Below are 19,135 nucleotides of genomic sequence, written 5' to 3' on the forward strand. Positions count from 1 at the left end.
ATGTATCTGTCATCTATCTATCATCTATCTATCTATCTATCTATCTATCTATAACTATCTATAAAATCAGAGAGATAGAGAAATAAAAGACTAAAGGTATGTGTCTATATTTAGATGGATATAATTTTATAAATTGGGTTGCATTAAGAATTCTGTATTTGAGGAAAATAATGAATTCAAAGGCCCAGCTTCTGGCCTTTGAAGGCATGCATGCCATCTGGTTTCAGAGTTTTTCCTTAAAGAGTTCTCTTAATATTAAAAATTTGAGTTTCTTACTTTTTAACACTAGATTTCTATAGCTCAGATTTCTACTGATTACTTTCTATGAAACATGATAATGGACTTAGACTATTTTTATTTATTTTCACAGTTGATTTTTACATTGTGATTTATAACCATAATAACGAAAATGTCCTGTTTCTCTGAACCTAATTGCTCTGGAGTCAGTGCTCACCATCTAAAGCTTACTACAGCTTCTTCGTTCCTGAGACCGTTTGATTCACCACCTGATAGCTTTGGTTGTATTATTAGTTACTATGTTTTTAAGAAAGTCCCACTTATGGTCTATTCCTTCTGCATTTGTATGTATTAGAAATATATTTGTTGCCTTTATACTTAAATTACAACTTTGCAGGGTGAAACATTCTTGAGTCACAACTTCTTTATCTCACATTGTGTGGGCATTGTTTCCACTGGATATTATGAGAAAGTATTAGACTATCTCATTTTTTCCCTCCTTAGAGATAACTTGATTTGTTTTTCTAGATTTTTATAAGATTTTAAAAAAATCCATGAATATTTTGAGTAATAGGAAAATTCTTAGTACTCAAAATCCTATCGTAAATTTTCTTGGGACATGATGTACAGGTTCAAATCTTTATCTCAGATAAATTGTTCTAATGTTTTTAAAAGCATTTAAATCTTTATCTCAGAGAAATTGTTCTAATGTTTTTAAAAGCATTTATATATATATATATTTAAGAAAAAATATAAATATTACTACTCTACTGTTGAGTAACACTCCCTCCACGTTCTGTGTGGAGTAGGGTTCGAACACTCCCTCCACGTTCGGGTGCCAGATGCTGAGTGATATCTAAGGAATTAAGGGAACTAAGGTGGGGATGCTTCAACTATTATTGTCTAAATTAACTGAGTGGTTCCTGGATTAACTGGGTGGTGCACAGCCCTGACCTTGGCCAGGACTTTCAATGACTACTAGCTTTTGAGGTGTCTCTGTCTAAACTCAGCTAGTGAAGACAATGAATGGACTCCGGCACTATACATATATAATTTATATTGTTGTCTATCTTAGACACTTATTTCATTATCTTTTCCATTTCATCTTGTATACACTTCTCAAGACTGTTTTCTGTGTCCTAACTAGTAATTTCATCATGTTTATTCTCCTCTTGTTACTATTTAGTTTATCTCTGTAATTTTTTTCCTGAGTACTGCCAGATCATTCTTTTTCTCTCTCTCTTTTTACTTTATCATGTTCTTTGGTTTCTTATATTAACATGCTTTTATATCAAAGAGGACTATACTAACTCTTTGTTTTTGAAGGGTTTAATATATACAGGTAATACTTTAAAATAGCTTTAACTTTAAATGCACTATATAGTTATTGTGAAATGATTTGTATAAGAAATGATTTATATATTCGATACATATTAATACCTGGCAGGAACAGTTGAAATTATAATCTTGTATTTATTATGGAACTATCTTTGTGAGGTGCCAAATTGATCCAATGCTATATAACTTTACCTAAGAACTTTGATTATGTTTTTTGTATCCAGATATTTCAAATGACTAGCACAGTGAAATAAATTTGGAGTTCAAGTGCTATTACTGCATAAGGCAATGTTAGGCATTCATAAAAATTACCCACCATAAAATCAACTTGACCCCCATGATAGAAAAAAAAAAGAGTTAGGAATTGTGTAAATTGCATGTTGCCAAATGTTTAGGCTACAATTACGATGACTTCCTCTGTGTGTTTGCTGTCTATCCTCTTTTCATTTACAGCTGCTCATTTCCCAGCATGTTCGAGAAGAATGGATTTATAGGGTTTATAGCTACCTACTGTGCCATCTACTTTCAGTAACAGTTGGTTTCCTAAGTGAATTGGCAACTAGGCATATCTTAGTAGGGTTTTGTTTTATTTTCTATGATGTTAAAAATAGTTTGTGGTTGAGAAGAAAAGGAAAATCTTTGTACCTGAATTGGCTTTTGACAACTCTTTAAGTGCCATTACTCCTATACAGGACAGTATATGGCCCCTATCATTTAATAGTGCTGAAATGTCACATTCTTAAGACAGCTATTTGATGGCTACCCTGAATAACTGAGCCCAGTGCTTCACCCTGGAACTTAATAACTTATGTCTCTAAATTCCTGGGTAAAAAATAGCCTTCCTTTTTGAATAAAAGTTGCCATGGCAATTGACAAACTTGTCAAACATCAAGGCCAATCTTTAGCTTTGCAATATTTTCAAAGATGTGAGTAAAAATAAAGGTGTATTATCACATACCCGTATCAGTGATTGTAATTAGGCAACATGTATATTTTTGCAGATAATCATTATTTAAGCATAATGATATTATTCTTTATGTTAACTTTAAGACTGTATCTTTTTTTTTACATATTTTATTGATTTTTTACAGAGAGGAAGGGAGAGGCATAGAGAGTTAGAAACATCGATGAGACAGAAACATCGACCAACAGCCTCCTGCACACCCCCTACTGGGGATGTGCCCGCAACCAAAGTACATGCCCTTGACCGGAATCGACCCTGGGACCCTTCAGTTCGCAGGCTGACGCTCTATCCACTGAGCCAAAACGGTTAGGGCTAAGACTATATCTTGACTAATTACAGAGATATAGGTGTTAAGAGAAATACCAAAGTCCTTTTAAATGTGTTGATTGCAATAATTATACTGAATTCTATAGTGAAAATTTGCAGTTTTAAAGAGAATACTATATGATATTTATGTGGAAATTTGGCAGCATCATAGAATGTGTTACATAATTCACCTAAAGATTACATCTCTGACTTTAGTGTTGCTGAACTGTTTATAATAATTCTAGCAATAGGGACAAATTAAAATTCTTATTTAAACTCATAGACAATTTTCTTCAAAACCACCCCTTTATATGATTCGTTGGGAAATTACATGATTCATTATCACTTGTTATGCAGATCTGATGATTTCTGGGAAGTTAGATTTAAAATTTCATTTCTGCTATGTGATTAGCTAGAATACCAGAATTGAATGGGAGATGTTTGTTATACAGATGTGTAAATCTCTAGATTAGTTTGCCTTCTTCAGTGTGTTGCTTAAGTTGAGTCTCTTTGGATTGCAAGTTAGGGAAACTTGTTTGTCAGTTAGGACTCTTTTAGTTGACAATTACCCAACAAAAGGTGTTTTAACAATAAAAAAGATTTCATGGTTAACACACCCAAGTGTAGGTCACACTTATATGTACCTGATCAGGGATCTGGCTTTTTCTTTGCATTGATTGTTGTTCTGTTCTCATCTATGTTTGCTGTGTCTTCAGGCCCGGTTTCCTCTTGGCAGCAACATGTGGGCAGTAGTTCAAGTCTCACACCTACATTTCTCAGCAATCAGAATAAGAGAAAGCATCTCCTTTAAGCTTCTAGATGTCTCACTGGTTGGTCTTTCTTGCCATGCTTGTGTGCTCCTGATCCCCACCAGCCCTTGTGGCCATTGGAGTGACGTGTGCAGAATGGCTTGTGCCCAATGGCAAGGAGGGGACCCACCTCAGAAGTGTCCAGTGGTGAAGCGCCAGTCAACAGGGAAGACCCGCTGGCAACACAGTCGCAATGCTTGTTACCCCCTCCCCCCAGAACCCACATAATCAGTGTCTTAATCTTCTGGAAGGGAGTGCTGGAAGCCCTATGAAATCTCTCTTGAGCTGCATGGAATCTTCTTCCTTCTTCTTCCTTTGTATCTCCTTTTTTCTCCTTTCTCTGCATAATTTTCTTATCGGTATACACACAATTCAATGTTATACCCAGAGTTTAATTGGAGGTTTACTTAGGAACTTTAAAAAAAATTTTAATGTTAACATTTAATCACTGTTCTCAATATTTACATGTAGGGTCAATATTTTTTTTTTAGTCATGCAGCAAAATCTAGTACTAAAAATATTCCCTTCCTTTATGTAGTCAGTTTTCTATATCTATCTAGCCTGATGGCTTGTGAAAAGGTAGCTGGGATTCTTGTTTTGACAAGATTTCAAGAATAATTGTACTTTATTTAATGAGAACAACTAATAAATGCATTAGGCAATATTCACATCTCAAATATTATTCAAATCACAGACCCTCTATTCAATAACCATTATTCTTACATATACCTGAATGTTTTAAAATATATTCTATCTAGTGGGCTCCACAAATTGATATACACCATTACATTTCATGGTAAAAAAAAATATTTGCAATTTGAATTGGTCAAGAATCATTTTATTTTCTGGGAGTTTCTCTTCAAAATTGCCTTTTAAAACATTTAAGTCTTTGCACTGAGTGAGAGACATGAAAAATAAAGGTTTTGTAGCAGGTACCATGGTGATACCGATAATGAGAATCACATAAAAGTAGAATTTAGTAACCCCAATTATAGAGAAAAAATATATTATCCATTTCTAGGATCTTTAACTTAAAGCAGGCCTTAATGTAACCCCAGCTTTAAAGAAGAGAAGTTTGAATTTGTTGTCACTCAGTGGTAATTATAACTCAAGTTTTCATTAAATAGTTCCAAGACTGGCATTTTCTTTGGTCAGCAATTACAGAGATTCCTGTAATAGAAAGACTATTGTTTATTTATAAATTTCTTCTAAAGAAGCCTACTAATTTTATATATTTTTTATCTAATTCACATCCACTAGCAGTTCACTCCTTTAGCTGTTTTGAAGAATACTAACACTTTTAATTTCATAGTATCATTATTTAGTTTGTATTTTAAGAATTTTTTGGGATCATAATCTGTTCATTTCTGTTGAGAACTGACTATTTTTTCTTTTTCATGAAAGTCTGTCTATAACTCTGTAATTTACATAAATTGGATTAAATGCCTCTTTTCTCTCCAGCCCTATTGAGATAAAATTGACATGTGATAGTGTGTAAGTTTATCTATAAAATATGTTGATTTGGTACATTAGTATATTACAAAATAATTACCATGATAGCATTAGCTAACACTGACATCATATCACATAATTACCGGTTCTTTATTGTGGGGAGAACATTTAAAATCTACTCTCTTAGCAACTTTCAAGTACATAATACTGTACATGTATTACAGTGTTAACTATAGTCACTATGCTGTATAGAAGATCCCCAGAATTTATTGGGTAGTTTGTACCCTTTGACCAACATCTCCCCGTTTCTCCAAAACCCCAACCCCTGGTAACCACCATCCTACCCTGTTTCTATGAGTTCAGCTTTTTTAGATTGCACATATAAGAACATATAGTACTTATCTGTCTCTGACTTATTTCACTTAGCATACTGCCCTCAAGGTCCATCCATGCTGTTGCAAATGGTAAGATTTTATTCTTTCTTATGGCCAAATAATATTCCATTGCACATATGTGCCACCACATTTTTGTCCAATGTTGATAGGCACTTGATTTGCTTTTATATCTTGACTCTTGCAAATAATGCTGCAATGAACATAAGGTTGCATATTTTCTTGTGAATTAGTGTATCTTCATATACATACCCAGAGTGGGATTACTGGGTTATAATACAGTTGCATTTTTAATTTTCTGAGGAACCTCCATACTGGTTTTCATAGTGCTTCCCCAATCTGCATTGCCACCAACAGTGTATGAAGGTTCTCTTTTCTCCACATCTTTGCCAACATTGTTGTTTTAATTTGTATTTCTCTGATGATTAGGGACACTGAGAATTTTTTTATATGTCTATTGGCCATCTGTATGTCCTCTTTGGCAAAGTGTCTATTCAGGTCCTCTGCCCATTTTTTAATTGGATTGCTTATTTTTTTTTTTTTCCATCCATGCTCTGTTCTTTATGTGCACTTTTCTCTATTATTACAGGAGGACACAGATCACAATTACTATATATCTCGGATATATGGTCCCTCTGATTCGGCCAGCCGGGATTTGTGGGTGAACATAGACCAAATGGAAAAGGACAAAGTGAAGATTCATGGAATACTTTCCAATACTCATCGACAAGCTGCAGTAAGTGCTTTGACATTTCAATTTTATTTTTTCCTGCTGCAAAAAAAAAATTTGTTTTAATTGACATATCAACATTTCTTGTTATGATCACTGTTCAAGTATACTTAGTTCCGCAACTGCAATTTAGATTAATAATTGCATATAAGATATTATAGAAAATGAAAAATAATTATTTTGAGAAGCCACATTTAATTAAACTATTAATTAAATTAATTAACAATTTTCCTAATCAGAGGATGAGTTACGTATTCAATGTTGAGATAGATCTTGGATGGTTGTCAGTTTTTTTTGTGATCCATGAGTGTAGACAATATTTTTTAAAAATTACATTAATTTAGTATCTTCCATTTTGCATGGGTTTCTTACTCTTGGCCTGGGAAAGATGTAACCAGAAACATTTATGATTCTGATACACATATAGACCAAGATAAAAATCTAAGTGAAGAAGTTTGATATAAAGGAAAAAATTAAACCTAGAAGTCTCCGATTATATTTTAAGCCTGAGTTCATTATTTACCAGCTGTGGTTTCTTAAACAAATAATGTAACAATTCTGAGGCACAGTTTATGCATCTGTATGGTAGGGATGACAGGGGAAGTTATATAGGACTCACCTCACATGGTCATTGTTATCCTTTTCTACCTTATAGACTGAATGCTTATGCAGGTTAGCTTTTCAATGTTCGCAACAATCCTATGATTTCAATACTAATTACTGTGCAGATATTGCAGATGAGAGAATGGAGTCTTGGAAAAATAAGGAATCTACCTACAAGTCTCTAACTAGTAAGTGATGAAATTAGGATGCTAACGTAAGCAGTGAAGCCCACACTCAAAATGTGTGTGTAAAATTTGTCGCAGTTGGTTTTCAGCAGATTTTGAGACTTGCTTCCTGATAAGTGCCTGATTTAACATTTTAGAAGTTATTTAGTTTTGCTATCATAGACAACAGCGGTGATCTTACTGTTAATGAGGTGATGTCTTGTTCAGTTTAGTATGACTTAAAGTGAAACAACTTTAAATTTTCAAGTATTCTGCCATTATTGATATAAAGACTCAATAGGTTAAGTGACTCAAAGAGGCATGGATTCGGTAGATGTAAAATATCAAAAATTTTGGCCACAAACTTCATCATATATATATATATATACCAGACTTTCCTATTTCAGGAGGTCAACTTCTAACAGTTAAAATGGAAGTTAATTATGATCTACCATAATGATTTATTCAGTTTTCAATGTAGAGCACATGTTTTCTGAGCCAGAGAAGCAAAGTAGCCAGCTTGCCCTGGCTGGGTTACTCTGTGGGTTAGAATGTCCTCCCATACACTAAAAGGCTGTGGGTTGTATTCCTGTCCTGGGCATCTCTCTCTCTCTCTCTCTCTCTCTTTCTCTCTCTCTCTCTCTCTCTTTCCCCTATCCCCCCTCCCTTATATCCCTTTCCTCTCTCTTTCAAATCAATAAAAAACATGTCCCAGGGTTAGGATTAAAAAACAACAACAACATACACACAAAAACACTACAAAGTAGCCACCTTTCCTTGATGATTTCATCATCTGGCTTTTCCATATTCTAGCAACCCCAGGCAATATGACAGATTCAGAAATGATTCACTGTTGGGTTTAGAAATGGATCTTCAAAAGAAGACAAAATGATTATAGTAGGACAGTGTCTATTAGAAAGTTATTTCATCTTCAGTAAATCCCACTTTGCTTTACTAAAATATATATAGGACAGATGAGGCTTACATGCCCTCTCAAGCTTAGGGGAAAGGGGGTTGGGAGTTATGGTTTGGGACTTTAAAGGGTGGAAAGGCAATTCACATGGAGATGAAACAGCTAATGTTTGGTAAATAAATGCTTGCTGGGCCATACTCAACAAAGGGACCCAGTGAGGACTTTGATCAAAAGGTTCTTACTAGCTTCCTCTCTGTCAATCACACTTAATTCATGTTATCTAAGATGATAGTTCTCTTCCTGGAGCAGGTTTTCTATCTAAATTCCTTTAAGTGGGTAAGGGGCCAAAGGATTTTCCTAAGTCTTCTTTCTTGAAAATATCCAGCTTTAAAAATAATAACCCAAAAAGCATATTTTAGAATGGAAAACTCTGCTTCTCTTCAATAATATTACTTTTTTTTCTTTGTTTGTTTATTTTTGTTTTCTAAATTCTACCTAAATATAAAATCATAAGGAATCTGTTTTTCTCTATCTGACTTATTTCACTTAGCATAATACCCTCCAGGTTCATCCATGTTGTTGCAAATAGTAAGATTTCATTTGTTTTTTATGGCTGAGTAATATTCCATTGTACATACGTACCACATCTTTTTTATTCATTGTCTATTAATGGACATTTAGGTTGCTTCCATATATTAGCTATTGTTAATGCTACAATGAACATAGGGCTGCATATATCTTTTTGAATTAGTGTTATATATTTCTTCAGTTAAATACCCAGACATGGAATCGCTAGATCATATGGTAGTTCTACTTTTAATTTTTCAAAAAACCTCTATATTGTTTTCCATAGTGGCTGCACCAGTTTACATCCCCACCAATAGTACACAAGGGTTTTCTTTTCTTCAGTAGAAAAATGTGAAAATTGGACTCTGTTATGCCTAGATTTCAAGATCCCCCAAAGCCCACCAGGGAGCCAGCCGAGTCTGATGCAAAAGCAAAGAATCTTTATTCAAGCTAGCTCGGCTCCCCTACCACACGCACCAACGCAACAGCAAGCCAAGTGACACAGAGAGAGAACTCTGTGTGGAGAGGGGTTTTATAGGGGGGTTGGAGTAAGGGGAGGAGAAAGGACTGTGGGCCCTGCCGATTGGCCAGGTGCAAGTCGGTGTCTTGTTACACAGGATGTGGTCATATTTATGGCGCACACTTCCCTTGATTGTCATTGGTTAGTTTAAAGAAATCCTGGGTGTGGCTAGCAGAGGCTTGGGCTTCCGGGAAGAAGCTCCTTGCCGAGCACATGGCTGCCCAAAAATGGAGGATCCAGGGTAAGATGGAGGGCATAGCCCTTACCCTGGGGCAAGATGGAGGGCGTGAAGAAGAAGAAATTATATACCTTGACCTTAAATTTTATATCTGGAAACTTATAAATTAATAGAACATTTAAAAATTTTTCTACAAACATTCTTTCTTTCATAAAAATTAGTATGAGATTTATAATTTGTAAAGAGTGATTCATGGTTTAAAATGTCCTCAATTGGCCTCCCCACATTTCCAGTCCTTCCTGGATCTCTCTGGTCTGTTTCCATTACGCCTTCCTCTGAGTAGAATCAGGTTGTTAGAGATGAGGACAGATTTCTAATGTTAAGACACTAGGGGACTCAGTAATATCCACAGAACCCCTCCCTTCAACCTTCACAGAACACACACACCATAACACAGCTGTTCTCCCTGTGATGTTACTGAGAGGTTTTAGCACAAGGGAAAATGGCAAATGGGAAACAAGACTTCGAGGTTGACTTGGTTTACTGATGTCATGATTTTCATAATTCTTGATGCAATGCTCTCTGGTAATTTGGCTGCAAACATTTAAGCCCTAAAAGAAGAGGGAAGTTTCTATAATCTCATCACCAAAGGATATAATTTGCATGTCCAAGGTCAAAAAAAAAAGAAGAAGAAGAAATTATATACCTAGGGACAGACTCAGGAGCAGTTAGTTAAGTAATCCAGTCCTGACTAAACAGGAGGTAGAGTGAGAAAGCTAGAAGATTGATTTTTCTGAAGACACAGCTACCTTCCTCTTTCCTGGCTTCCTCAGAATTGGTCAGAGGAAGACAAAGGAGTGTCTGATTTGGTAGCATAATTTTTTAAAAAATATTTTTCCCTCTTCCACCATCACTCATAAATGTGGTCCAAAGCCATTTTGGGATCATAAATTAATATTCTAGAAAGAGGAGGAGGGTGGAGACAGTAAAAGTTATCCCTGTTCTCCATTAACATAATCCTATATAATAGAAGGCTAATATGGAAATCGGCCAGTGGAATGACCGGTCGCTATGATGCACACTGACCACCAGGGGGCAGCCTCACAACACAGGAGCTGCCCCCTGGTGGTCAGTGGGCTCTCACAGGGGAGCACTGCTCAGCCAGAAGCCAGGTTCATGGCTGGCAAGTGCAGCAGCGGTGGTGGGAGCCTCTCCTGCCTCCACAGCAGTGCTAAGGATATCCAACTAATGGCTTAGGCCTGCTCCCCACCTAAGCCATCAGTCAGACATCCCCCAAGGGCTCCCGCACTACGTGAGGGCGCAGGCTGGGCTGAGGGACCCCCGAGTACACAAATTTCGTGCACCGGGCCTCTAGTATCTTAAAATTTCACAGCTGAGTATTTGTTTCTAAATCATTTAATTCACGTTTTACATGACAGGACACACTAACTTCTTTTTCTTTTTATATGTAAGATATACTCAGTATTTACATTACATATGTATATTGCAATTTCATTACATGTTCTTTCAAACTTCCCCATTGTGCATTTTGGTTTAAATAACATTTCTTAAATTATTATTAAAAATAAATAAAGCAGATGTTAAAGCCTGCTTTTACCTTTGACAAATTAAAGGAAGGATCTTGTATTCCTAGATAAAGTTGAAAAAATTTGCAGTAAGTCCCTACCATATGGCAAGCAATGAGCCAGCACTTTATATTCAATTACTGGTACTTATTTGTTTTAGGTTGTTGTGTTTTATCTGTTTTCTGATATTGAAAGTCATACAGTTGTCAGGTTGTAGCTCTGGAAGTTTCTAACTACAAACCTAGGAACCTGTTTGTACCTGTTTCTTTCCCTCTGTGTGGAACTTCAAATTTCATAATTTTGAGATTATTTTCTATATTTCTAAATCATATACTTTCATCCATTGCTGGGCACAAAGTTTGATTCAGTAGCTAGTCAAATTAGAATTATTTTGCCTTCTGAAACTATGGTTTATCAAATTCTGCTTTACAACTTGAAACCACTCTCTGGTGGAAGGAGTTTGGGGTTATAGAAGTTATAAAACCTTGGCTCCAAATTTTTTTTTTCTCAGGTTTTGGACTCTCTGCATTTTACTTTTACAACCTGCCCTCCTTGACTACCCCTCAGTTCTTATTTGAGAATAAAAATGAAATAGCTATGAGAATATCAAATAAAAATGAGATTGCAAGTGCATTGTTATTGGATAGTCCAAAAACATAATAAACCCCCAAATAAGCTAATTTCTAAGTATTCTCTAAGAATATAGGTAGATAGATATTAATATCAATATTATATCTCCATATACTTTATTTTGCCAAGAAATTGTCAATGTGCTCTTTGCCAGATCAGATATAAGCCCACTCTTAGCTTATAAAATTGTATCTTTCTCTATGCTAGTAAAAAAGATTGATTCTTTATATAAGAAACCTCAGCAAAATGAAATGAAGTGCTACTCTGTACCTCTCTGTCATATTGCAGGCAAGGTTTTTGATGAAACTTGTAGTTTTGACATGGTGATTGTTCTAAATTTTAATAACATTGTTCTTGGCAGAGATCCTCAGGCTACTTGATTTATAAGCAGAAAGCTTCATTTAAAAAAAATGAAGTTTTCTGCAGTTTATTCCCCCCCCCCCCCCCCCCCCCCGCCCCACCAGGAAAATAGCATCATTTCAACCAGCATTTCTATCAGTCTTACATTTGCATAATGTTGATGTTGGGAGAGCTAAATTTGGATGCCAATTGTGATTATATTCCATTGTTTGCTCATATTACGCAATTTCATTTTTTTCTGTGCATCAGAAAATCTACTGATAAATGCTAATTTCTCTAAATGATTAACTCTAAAGGCAATTCAAATGACTGTTTCTATTAGGCTATTATCTAGACCACACATTTCTGCCCGTGTCCTGTTCACAGTATCTAACAAGTTGCTTTTACTTATTTTTGTTGGGTTGGGTGAATAAACTTGCTGCTCTGTCTTTTGAATTGTTTCATTTCAAGTAAGACATCCATAGCCCATCCACCTGGCCTTACTTGGTTTTGCTCATGGGATTTCCTCTAGTTTAATAACAAACAGATGAGTTGTGCCTGCACGTATCTTTCCAGCTTGATTTTGGCTTCATTCATTTTACTCTTACAATTTCAAATAGCCACCTACCAATTTTGAGAATAATTCTCTCTACTGAAGAAGTGTTATTTGAGGGTTTGTGATCCATTCAGCATTATCACATGAGATTAGAGAAACTGACTTCTGTTCCTCTGGGTGCCAGGGAATCAGGCTGGTCCATCTGCCTCAGAGCCAGGAAGTAATGGAAAGAGCTAGTCTCTTCCCCTGGTGGCATTAAGAACACATCAAACACTTCTTGGCCCATTCAAGTTGCTGAGTTTAGTAAACTCCTTTTGCTGATCTAATTATATAAATTACTAATCATTTAAGATACCCTTGATACCCTTCCTGAATCTAAGAACCGTATTTTAGACATTGCAGGTCCTTTGGTGATTCTTGAAGATAGCAGCAGCCTTATGAAGCCCCCAGTGATCAATTCTTATACATATAACAAGCCTTAGGTTTCCAAAGCAAGACATTCTTTTTTAAAAAATCATACTTGAGTTCATCATATTTCAGGTCAATGTCATCTTCATTCTCCATATTGTGTCTTTAGTGGGGGGTGGGCACCATTCTTTATGTAAAATTAACGTAGGAACATTGGGAAGTAATTTTATACGTTCTCTGTTACCAGTGATGGCTGTAAAATAATTCTAGGTAGGCAAATATCTACTCAGCTTTTTAATGTCACAGGGAGTTGAATACTTGAGGTTTCTATGAAACTCTCTTAGATTTCACATTAATCTTTCATAATCATAAAGCTGCTAAAATAGGACCCTCAGCCATGTCTCAGGTGAAATAAATAAGTCCATTTACTTATGTCTTTCATCCTGGATTCTCTTCTCCAACCTATTTTTTATTATCTTTTCTGGGATCTCTCCATGAACCCATGAAGACATACCAGTGGTTAATTTTATATAACATGAGTACAAAACATTCTCATCCTGAAGCTACTCAGTGGTTAAGCTTACACATGACTATTTTGTATGAGAAAAGTTGGCAAAATGTAGATAATATAATATTTCTTAAGAGCAAGTACATTTAATTCTTGTGAAACCTCTTAAGTTATAGGAGGTAAAAGACAAGACATTTTCATATGAAGATTTCCTTGACAACTTAGTATTTTTATATCTTTTAAAAATATTTTATGGCTATTTTCAATATATTTTATTTTTGTCTGTTTCTACTTAGCAAATTATAACCTATCTCTTAAGTTGTAGATGATTAACTGAGGCAGAGATTTTCAAAACCTTTTTCATCTCATGGCACACATACACTAATTACTAAAGTTCTTTGGCACACTGAAATAGATATTATAATTTTTGCCAGTCTGGCAAAAAAATAGGCATAATTTTTATTCATTCACACCAGATGGCTATTGTTTTGTTGACTGTTGTCATTTTTTTTTTTTAAATTTGACAATCTAAGGGAAAAGAGGTGAATGCTCCTGACTACAGAGTCAGGTACTGCATGTTTTAAAAATTCTTGCTGCACACAGTGTGCCTCTTTGGGCACACCGGTTAGAAATCGCTGTCCTTGGGAATAATCAACCTGTCACATGGTTTATTTATACATTGGCTCACCACCAGAACTGTGCTGTGCCTGAGTCCAGCCCAGAAAATGAGTGTCTCTTTCTTCACTAAGTTGCTCTGTTAAAATGCCAACGCGTCTGGAAGTGAACCTCCTGTAAGCTACTCTCATCCTATATAATAAAAGCATAATATGCTAAGTGTCCGACCTATTGGTCGACCAGTGCTATGACATGCACTGACCACCAGGGGCAGATGCTCCAATTCGTAGGTTAGCTTGCTACTGAGGTCTGGCTGATGGGGACTGGGCAAGAGGGCCAGACACGTCCTGGAGCCCTCCCACAGTCCCTCCCCAGCCGGCCAACCTCCCACAATCCCTCCCTGGCTGGGTGGCCCCCATCGGCCTGATCGGGACTGGGCGAGACAGCCCCCATCATCCTTGATCGCAGGCCAGACTGAGGGACCCCACCCGTGCATGAATTCATGCACTGGGCCTCTATTTTAAGATGTAATGCCAGAAATTTCTTATCATGCAGCAGCTGAGAAGAAATGCCAAGTAAGATTCACTCTTGATAAATAGGCCAAGTTTAAGGTCTGGGCCCTGCTCCCAGACGGGTTAACCTGTAGATATGTGCGAGTATCAAAGGGAATAGCTCTGAGGGACTGTGTTGAGAGTCATCAATTTTCTTAACTTTCGAAAAATCCAGAAGTTGGCAAACGTGACTAAATGTTAATAAATATTGGTGATCTGCATAAATATATAGGGGACTCTTTCTGTTATTTTTGTAACTTTTTAAAATTTGAAAATATTTCCAAACACAAAATTAAGAAAAAGAGAAGTTAGCAAAAGAGGAGTTAACTTTGAAGAGTTAACGTTGAACTTGTCCCAATTTCAATTTCAACCTGTAATCAAGTTTTGAATTTTTTGTCACTCTCCCTGCATTGAATTTCAAATCAGAGCATGTCTGTTGAGGGGCAGCTTGGTAATAGCGTTTAAGGAGATGGACTTAGGCTGCCTGGATTTTGAGTCTGCCTTCCCCTCTCCCCAGCCCCTGCTTTTCCAACTACTAGCTGGGTGATTTTGAACATGTTATTTACTGTATTAATTCCTCATCTATAAAATGGAATGGTAACAGTATCAACCTTTTAAGGTTGACATTAGAATTAAAAGATTTAACATTTGTACAGTGCTTAATTCAGTGGCTGGCACAGTGTTGTAGATGTCAGTGTCACTGATACTAATAATCACCATGCAAATATTTAACTTTAAAACAGTCACTTTCCACTGACAGGAAAGGGAGGACAGATTGTAATCAACGAAGGCAAGGGAGGGACTTTTTAAACTGCAAAGGATAAACTAATAGGAGTATTTTTCCTGCCTACCCTGTTTGAGGACCACTGGTCAAGGAAGTAACAGGAGTGTCATTGCCCTCAGGTGTACTAGGGCTGCAAAGAGCGCTAGCAAATCATTGCTTTAAAGGGACTTGGCAAGCAGGTACAGCCGTGCTTCAATTCCTCAAATGGAAAATTTCAGGACATGTAAGTGCTACCAGGCGAAGCAAGATGATGTTATCCAGAATCAAGTCTATTTATCCTTTTAATCCATTTCATGCCTGTCAAAGTCCTTATAGCAGTTGTTTTAGAGTTCCAAAGACCATTGATATGACATCAAGTCTTGCTATTCAGAGTGGGCTCCCTGCGGAGAGCTACTGGAAACACAGAATTTCAACCCATTCACCCCCAGACCTACCAATTCGGAATCTGCATTTTCATCAGAACCCTAAGTGTTTCCTAGGCACACTCTGGCTTGAGAAGCCTTTGGGGACCCACGGTGTTGCTTCGAGAGCACGGTAAAAAACCCAGAATTGGCTTTTTCTGCTTCTCGTCCTCCCCACCTACCCTTCAGGGGTTTCTTTACAAATCCTGTTGTGCTTTCTCTGTGCCCTGGCACTTGCTGTTGTTCTGTATCCCGCCTGAAGGATAGTTACCTAACTAATTTGAATAATTCTCAAAATGCCCAAGTATAGGCTAGCACCTATAAGTCAGGTGTTTGCTGGCAGTCATGCACTGTGAGAGGCCAGAGATATGGCGCTAGTTCACTTACTCTGTTTCACATGAGCGAGCATCAGGTAACTGCAAAATGTTTACATGTTGTTTTCTAATTTATGAATAGGCCCACGCACAGTGTCATTCAATATGCAGGGTTAATGAAGTTCTCAGTTCTGTTATGAAAAAAAGCGCTGAAGCGGTTAGAATTCCTAACTCAAAAAATCAATTCAATTGATGGGCTTTTTTTTTCTAAAAGACTGAATAGCCAGTCTCTTGTTCTTACATTTGCATATTGATTAGCCAATTTCCCTGAACATTTTGATCTTTTAATTAGGTTTGAAGTGTTTTCAGTCACTGGATCAATGACCCATGTCCTGTTCTCTCCTCCCAGAGTGTGAGAGTTGGTTAAAATACCATTTTATAACAAATCCTTGATCGTAAAAGCATTATGAATTATTGTGCCCACTGCAGCTATTTTTTTTTCTGGAATATACTCAGCTCATTTTTGGACTAGAAGCAGAATCTTATTTTAGGGCCTATATCAGAAGTTTGCATTGCTATTCCACATGTATATGCCTCTCCACAGTCCATTTTCTCTCTTTAATAGTTGCTTGTTTTGGAAATATGTCAATTAAAATGTTTCTATCTATAGCTATATCTACAAACATACATGTGTATATGCTTATATTTATATCCCTCCTCTATCTTTCAGTACTATTTATAGTACTGTTAGAAGTGACTTGATTTCCGTTACACAGGTGACTAAATCAGTGAAGGGCAATTACCATTAAGAATTGTAAAAAAGGAAAGAAATGTTCTGGAAGTTTAGAAAATAGGTCCCTGGATCTATCCTCAGAAGGTAAGAAATGGAAGCATCTGAACTCCAGTGTGAAAAATAGAAGAGGTTTAGGTTGTGCCCATCACCTGGTGAGAAGGGGCCTGCTATGTTGCCATCAGACCTCCATGGGTGTAGCACACTGTGGCCCCACCCAGCATGGTGCTCTGTTAGTCTAGTCCCCATCATTCCATGCATTTCATCTGAGAAGACTGTTCCACACCTTTTTCAGATTTTGCCTTTTTTTTTTTTTTTTTTTTTTTTACTGTGGTCTCATGCATTGTTATTACATGTTAAAGGAAATTGTTACATCTAATAACAGCAAAGCATGTGACTGCAATATTAAGGATTCCAGGTAGAAAACACAGTTATGGAACACCTTACATACTCATGGTACAGTTATCAATACCAAGCTATTAACATTGTTACTATACTCTTAACTAAGCTATAGACCTTATTCATAATTTGTATTATCCTCTTTTTTTCTTATCCAGAATCCAATCTAGGGCCCACACTGCATTTATTTATCCAATCTAGTCTCCTCCAATAGTTCCTCATTCTTTCTTGTCTCTCATGAACTCTACTCTTTCAAAGAGTATTGGCCAGTTATTATAGTTTCCCTGATTTGGGGTTTGTCTTAAAAACCTTTGTGTCTTCATGAGGAAACACAGGTCTCTGCTTTTGGCCAGAATAACACAGCAATGGTATTTTGTCCTCCACTGTGTAGTATATCAGGAGGTACATGATGTCACTATGTCTTGTCACTGGTGATGTTATCTTTGCTCATCTGCTTAATGTGATGTCTGCCAGGTTTTGTTTCTTTGCTGTAAAGTCACTGTTGTTGTTTTTTGTATTTATCAAGTTTCTTTTTGCAATATATTTTACAACTATATAAATATTCTGTTTTTCATCATATGTTCACCTTATTTTAGCATTTATATTTGCTAAAAACAGATAAAATACTTAGCATAATGTCTGATATATTAAATGTTAATTTCATTCTCCTAACATTAGTAAACACAGTAGTCATAATCACTTCAATATAATACAAATGAGGGCATCATAATATTGCTCAGAAACATAATATCTAATTGTGCTATGATTCTATTAGAGAAGTAATTTGCCTGCATTGTTATTAGAGACAACATATACTAAATCATTTCCAGCTATTTACTAGGAATCAAATAGGAGCCACTTTTTGGTTAGGAAACTTGTTTTAAGGAACTACGCTAGATACCTTCATGTACGTAATCTGATAGTAGCCACCATCCAGTCAGTGCTTATGAAGGGTCAAGTGTCATTTGATTATTTGATCCTTATAATAATCTTTAAAGAAGTGTCTGGCCTTTACAGGTGAGCAAACTGTGGCTTAAAGGAGTTAAATGGCTTATGAAATCACATAGCTTCTAAGAATCAAACTGGGATGTAATTTGAAGGCTCTATGACTTCAAAACATGCTAGATCATTCAAAATTAAGGAAAGAACCATTTAAAATTTAAAAATATTTCTCCATTTAGTTCCATTAAAAGAAGATCATAAAATGTGTGTCTTATGGTTAGCAAAGGAGTGAGACTGCAGTAATCTATTTTAAGCACTAATAGGTGAATGTGTTTTATTTGGGCCTTATTCATTTCCAAGAAAGGCAGTCAATTGTTACTTGCATTTTGGAAGAATATATTACATCCCAGTTAAAAAATTTAATTTATTCAGGGTTATCCATTAAAAAGTTATCTAGTAAGTAATGATTATTTAATCATTTTTAGCTATTAGAGATATAAATCTTACTAGAAATAAGATCATTTATTTAGGTAGTTCAGATAAAAGCCAGTATCACTATAAAGTGCCATTTACGTAAAACATAATGTAATTTTTCTCAAGTTTTGCAAGTCTTCTCAAAGTTAATACCTGGCATAATAAATATACTGAAAATGGTTTGACTCAAGATTTATTTGACCTACTTTTTCAAAACAATAGCACAAATCTCACTTTACTACTATTACTACTTAAAATAATATCTCAGCTATTAGAAAGCTTCAAGATAAATAAAAATTTATTTGAATTATTAAAAATGGAATGTTAAGATATATGTATAGAAATTAGTGATTAATCCATGAATTTATTTTTCAATAAATAAATACTCCTATATTTTTAAGACCATTTGCTCTCATGGACTCAGGACATCATCAATTATTAAAAGTTTAGTTACTTTGGGGGGAAGGTAGGGGAGGATGGGGGTAAGGGGGAAAGATCAACCAAAGGACTTGTATGCATGCATATCAGCCTAACCAATGGACACAGACACCAGCGGGGCGAGGGCATGAGTGTGTGTGTGTGTGTGTGTGGGGGGGGGGCAATAGGGGGATAAGGACACATATGTAATCCCTTAATCAATAAAGATCTTTAAAAAAAAAAGAAAA

At 36.0% G+C, this 19,135-nt stretch overlaps 1 protein-coding gene across 1 annotated transcript in view; it reads left to right on the forward strand.

Moving 5' to 3' along the window:
- Positions 1-19,135, forward strand: part of PLXDC2 (plexin domain containing 2) — a 416,974-nt gene that overhangs the window by 222,396 nt on the left and 175,443 nt on the right. Inside the window, exon 3 of the mRNA XM_006759923.2 lies at positions 6,088-6,234. Within this exon, the coding sequence (XP_006759986.1) occupies positions 6,088-6,234 (147 nt within the window). The remainder of the gene's footprint in view (positions 1-6,087; positions 6,235-19,135) is intronic.

The sequence above is a fragment of the Myotis davidii genome, unplaced genomic scaffold, assembly GCF_000327345.1.
Source record: "Myotis davidii unplaced genomic scaffold, ASM32734v1 scaffold376, whole genome shotgun sequence".
Classification (NCBI taxonomy): domain Eukaryota; kingdom Metazoa; phylum Chordata; class Mammalia; order Chiroptera; family Vespertilionidae; genus Myotis; species Myotis davidii.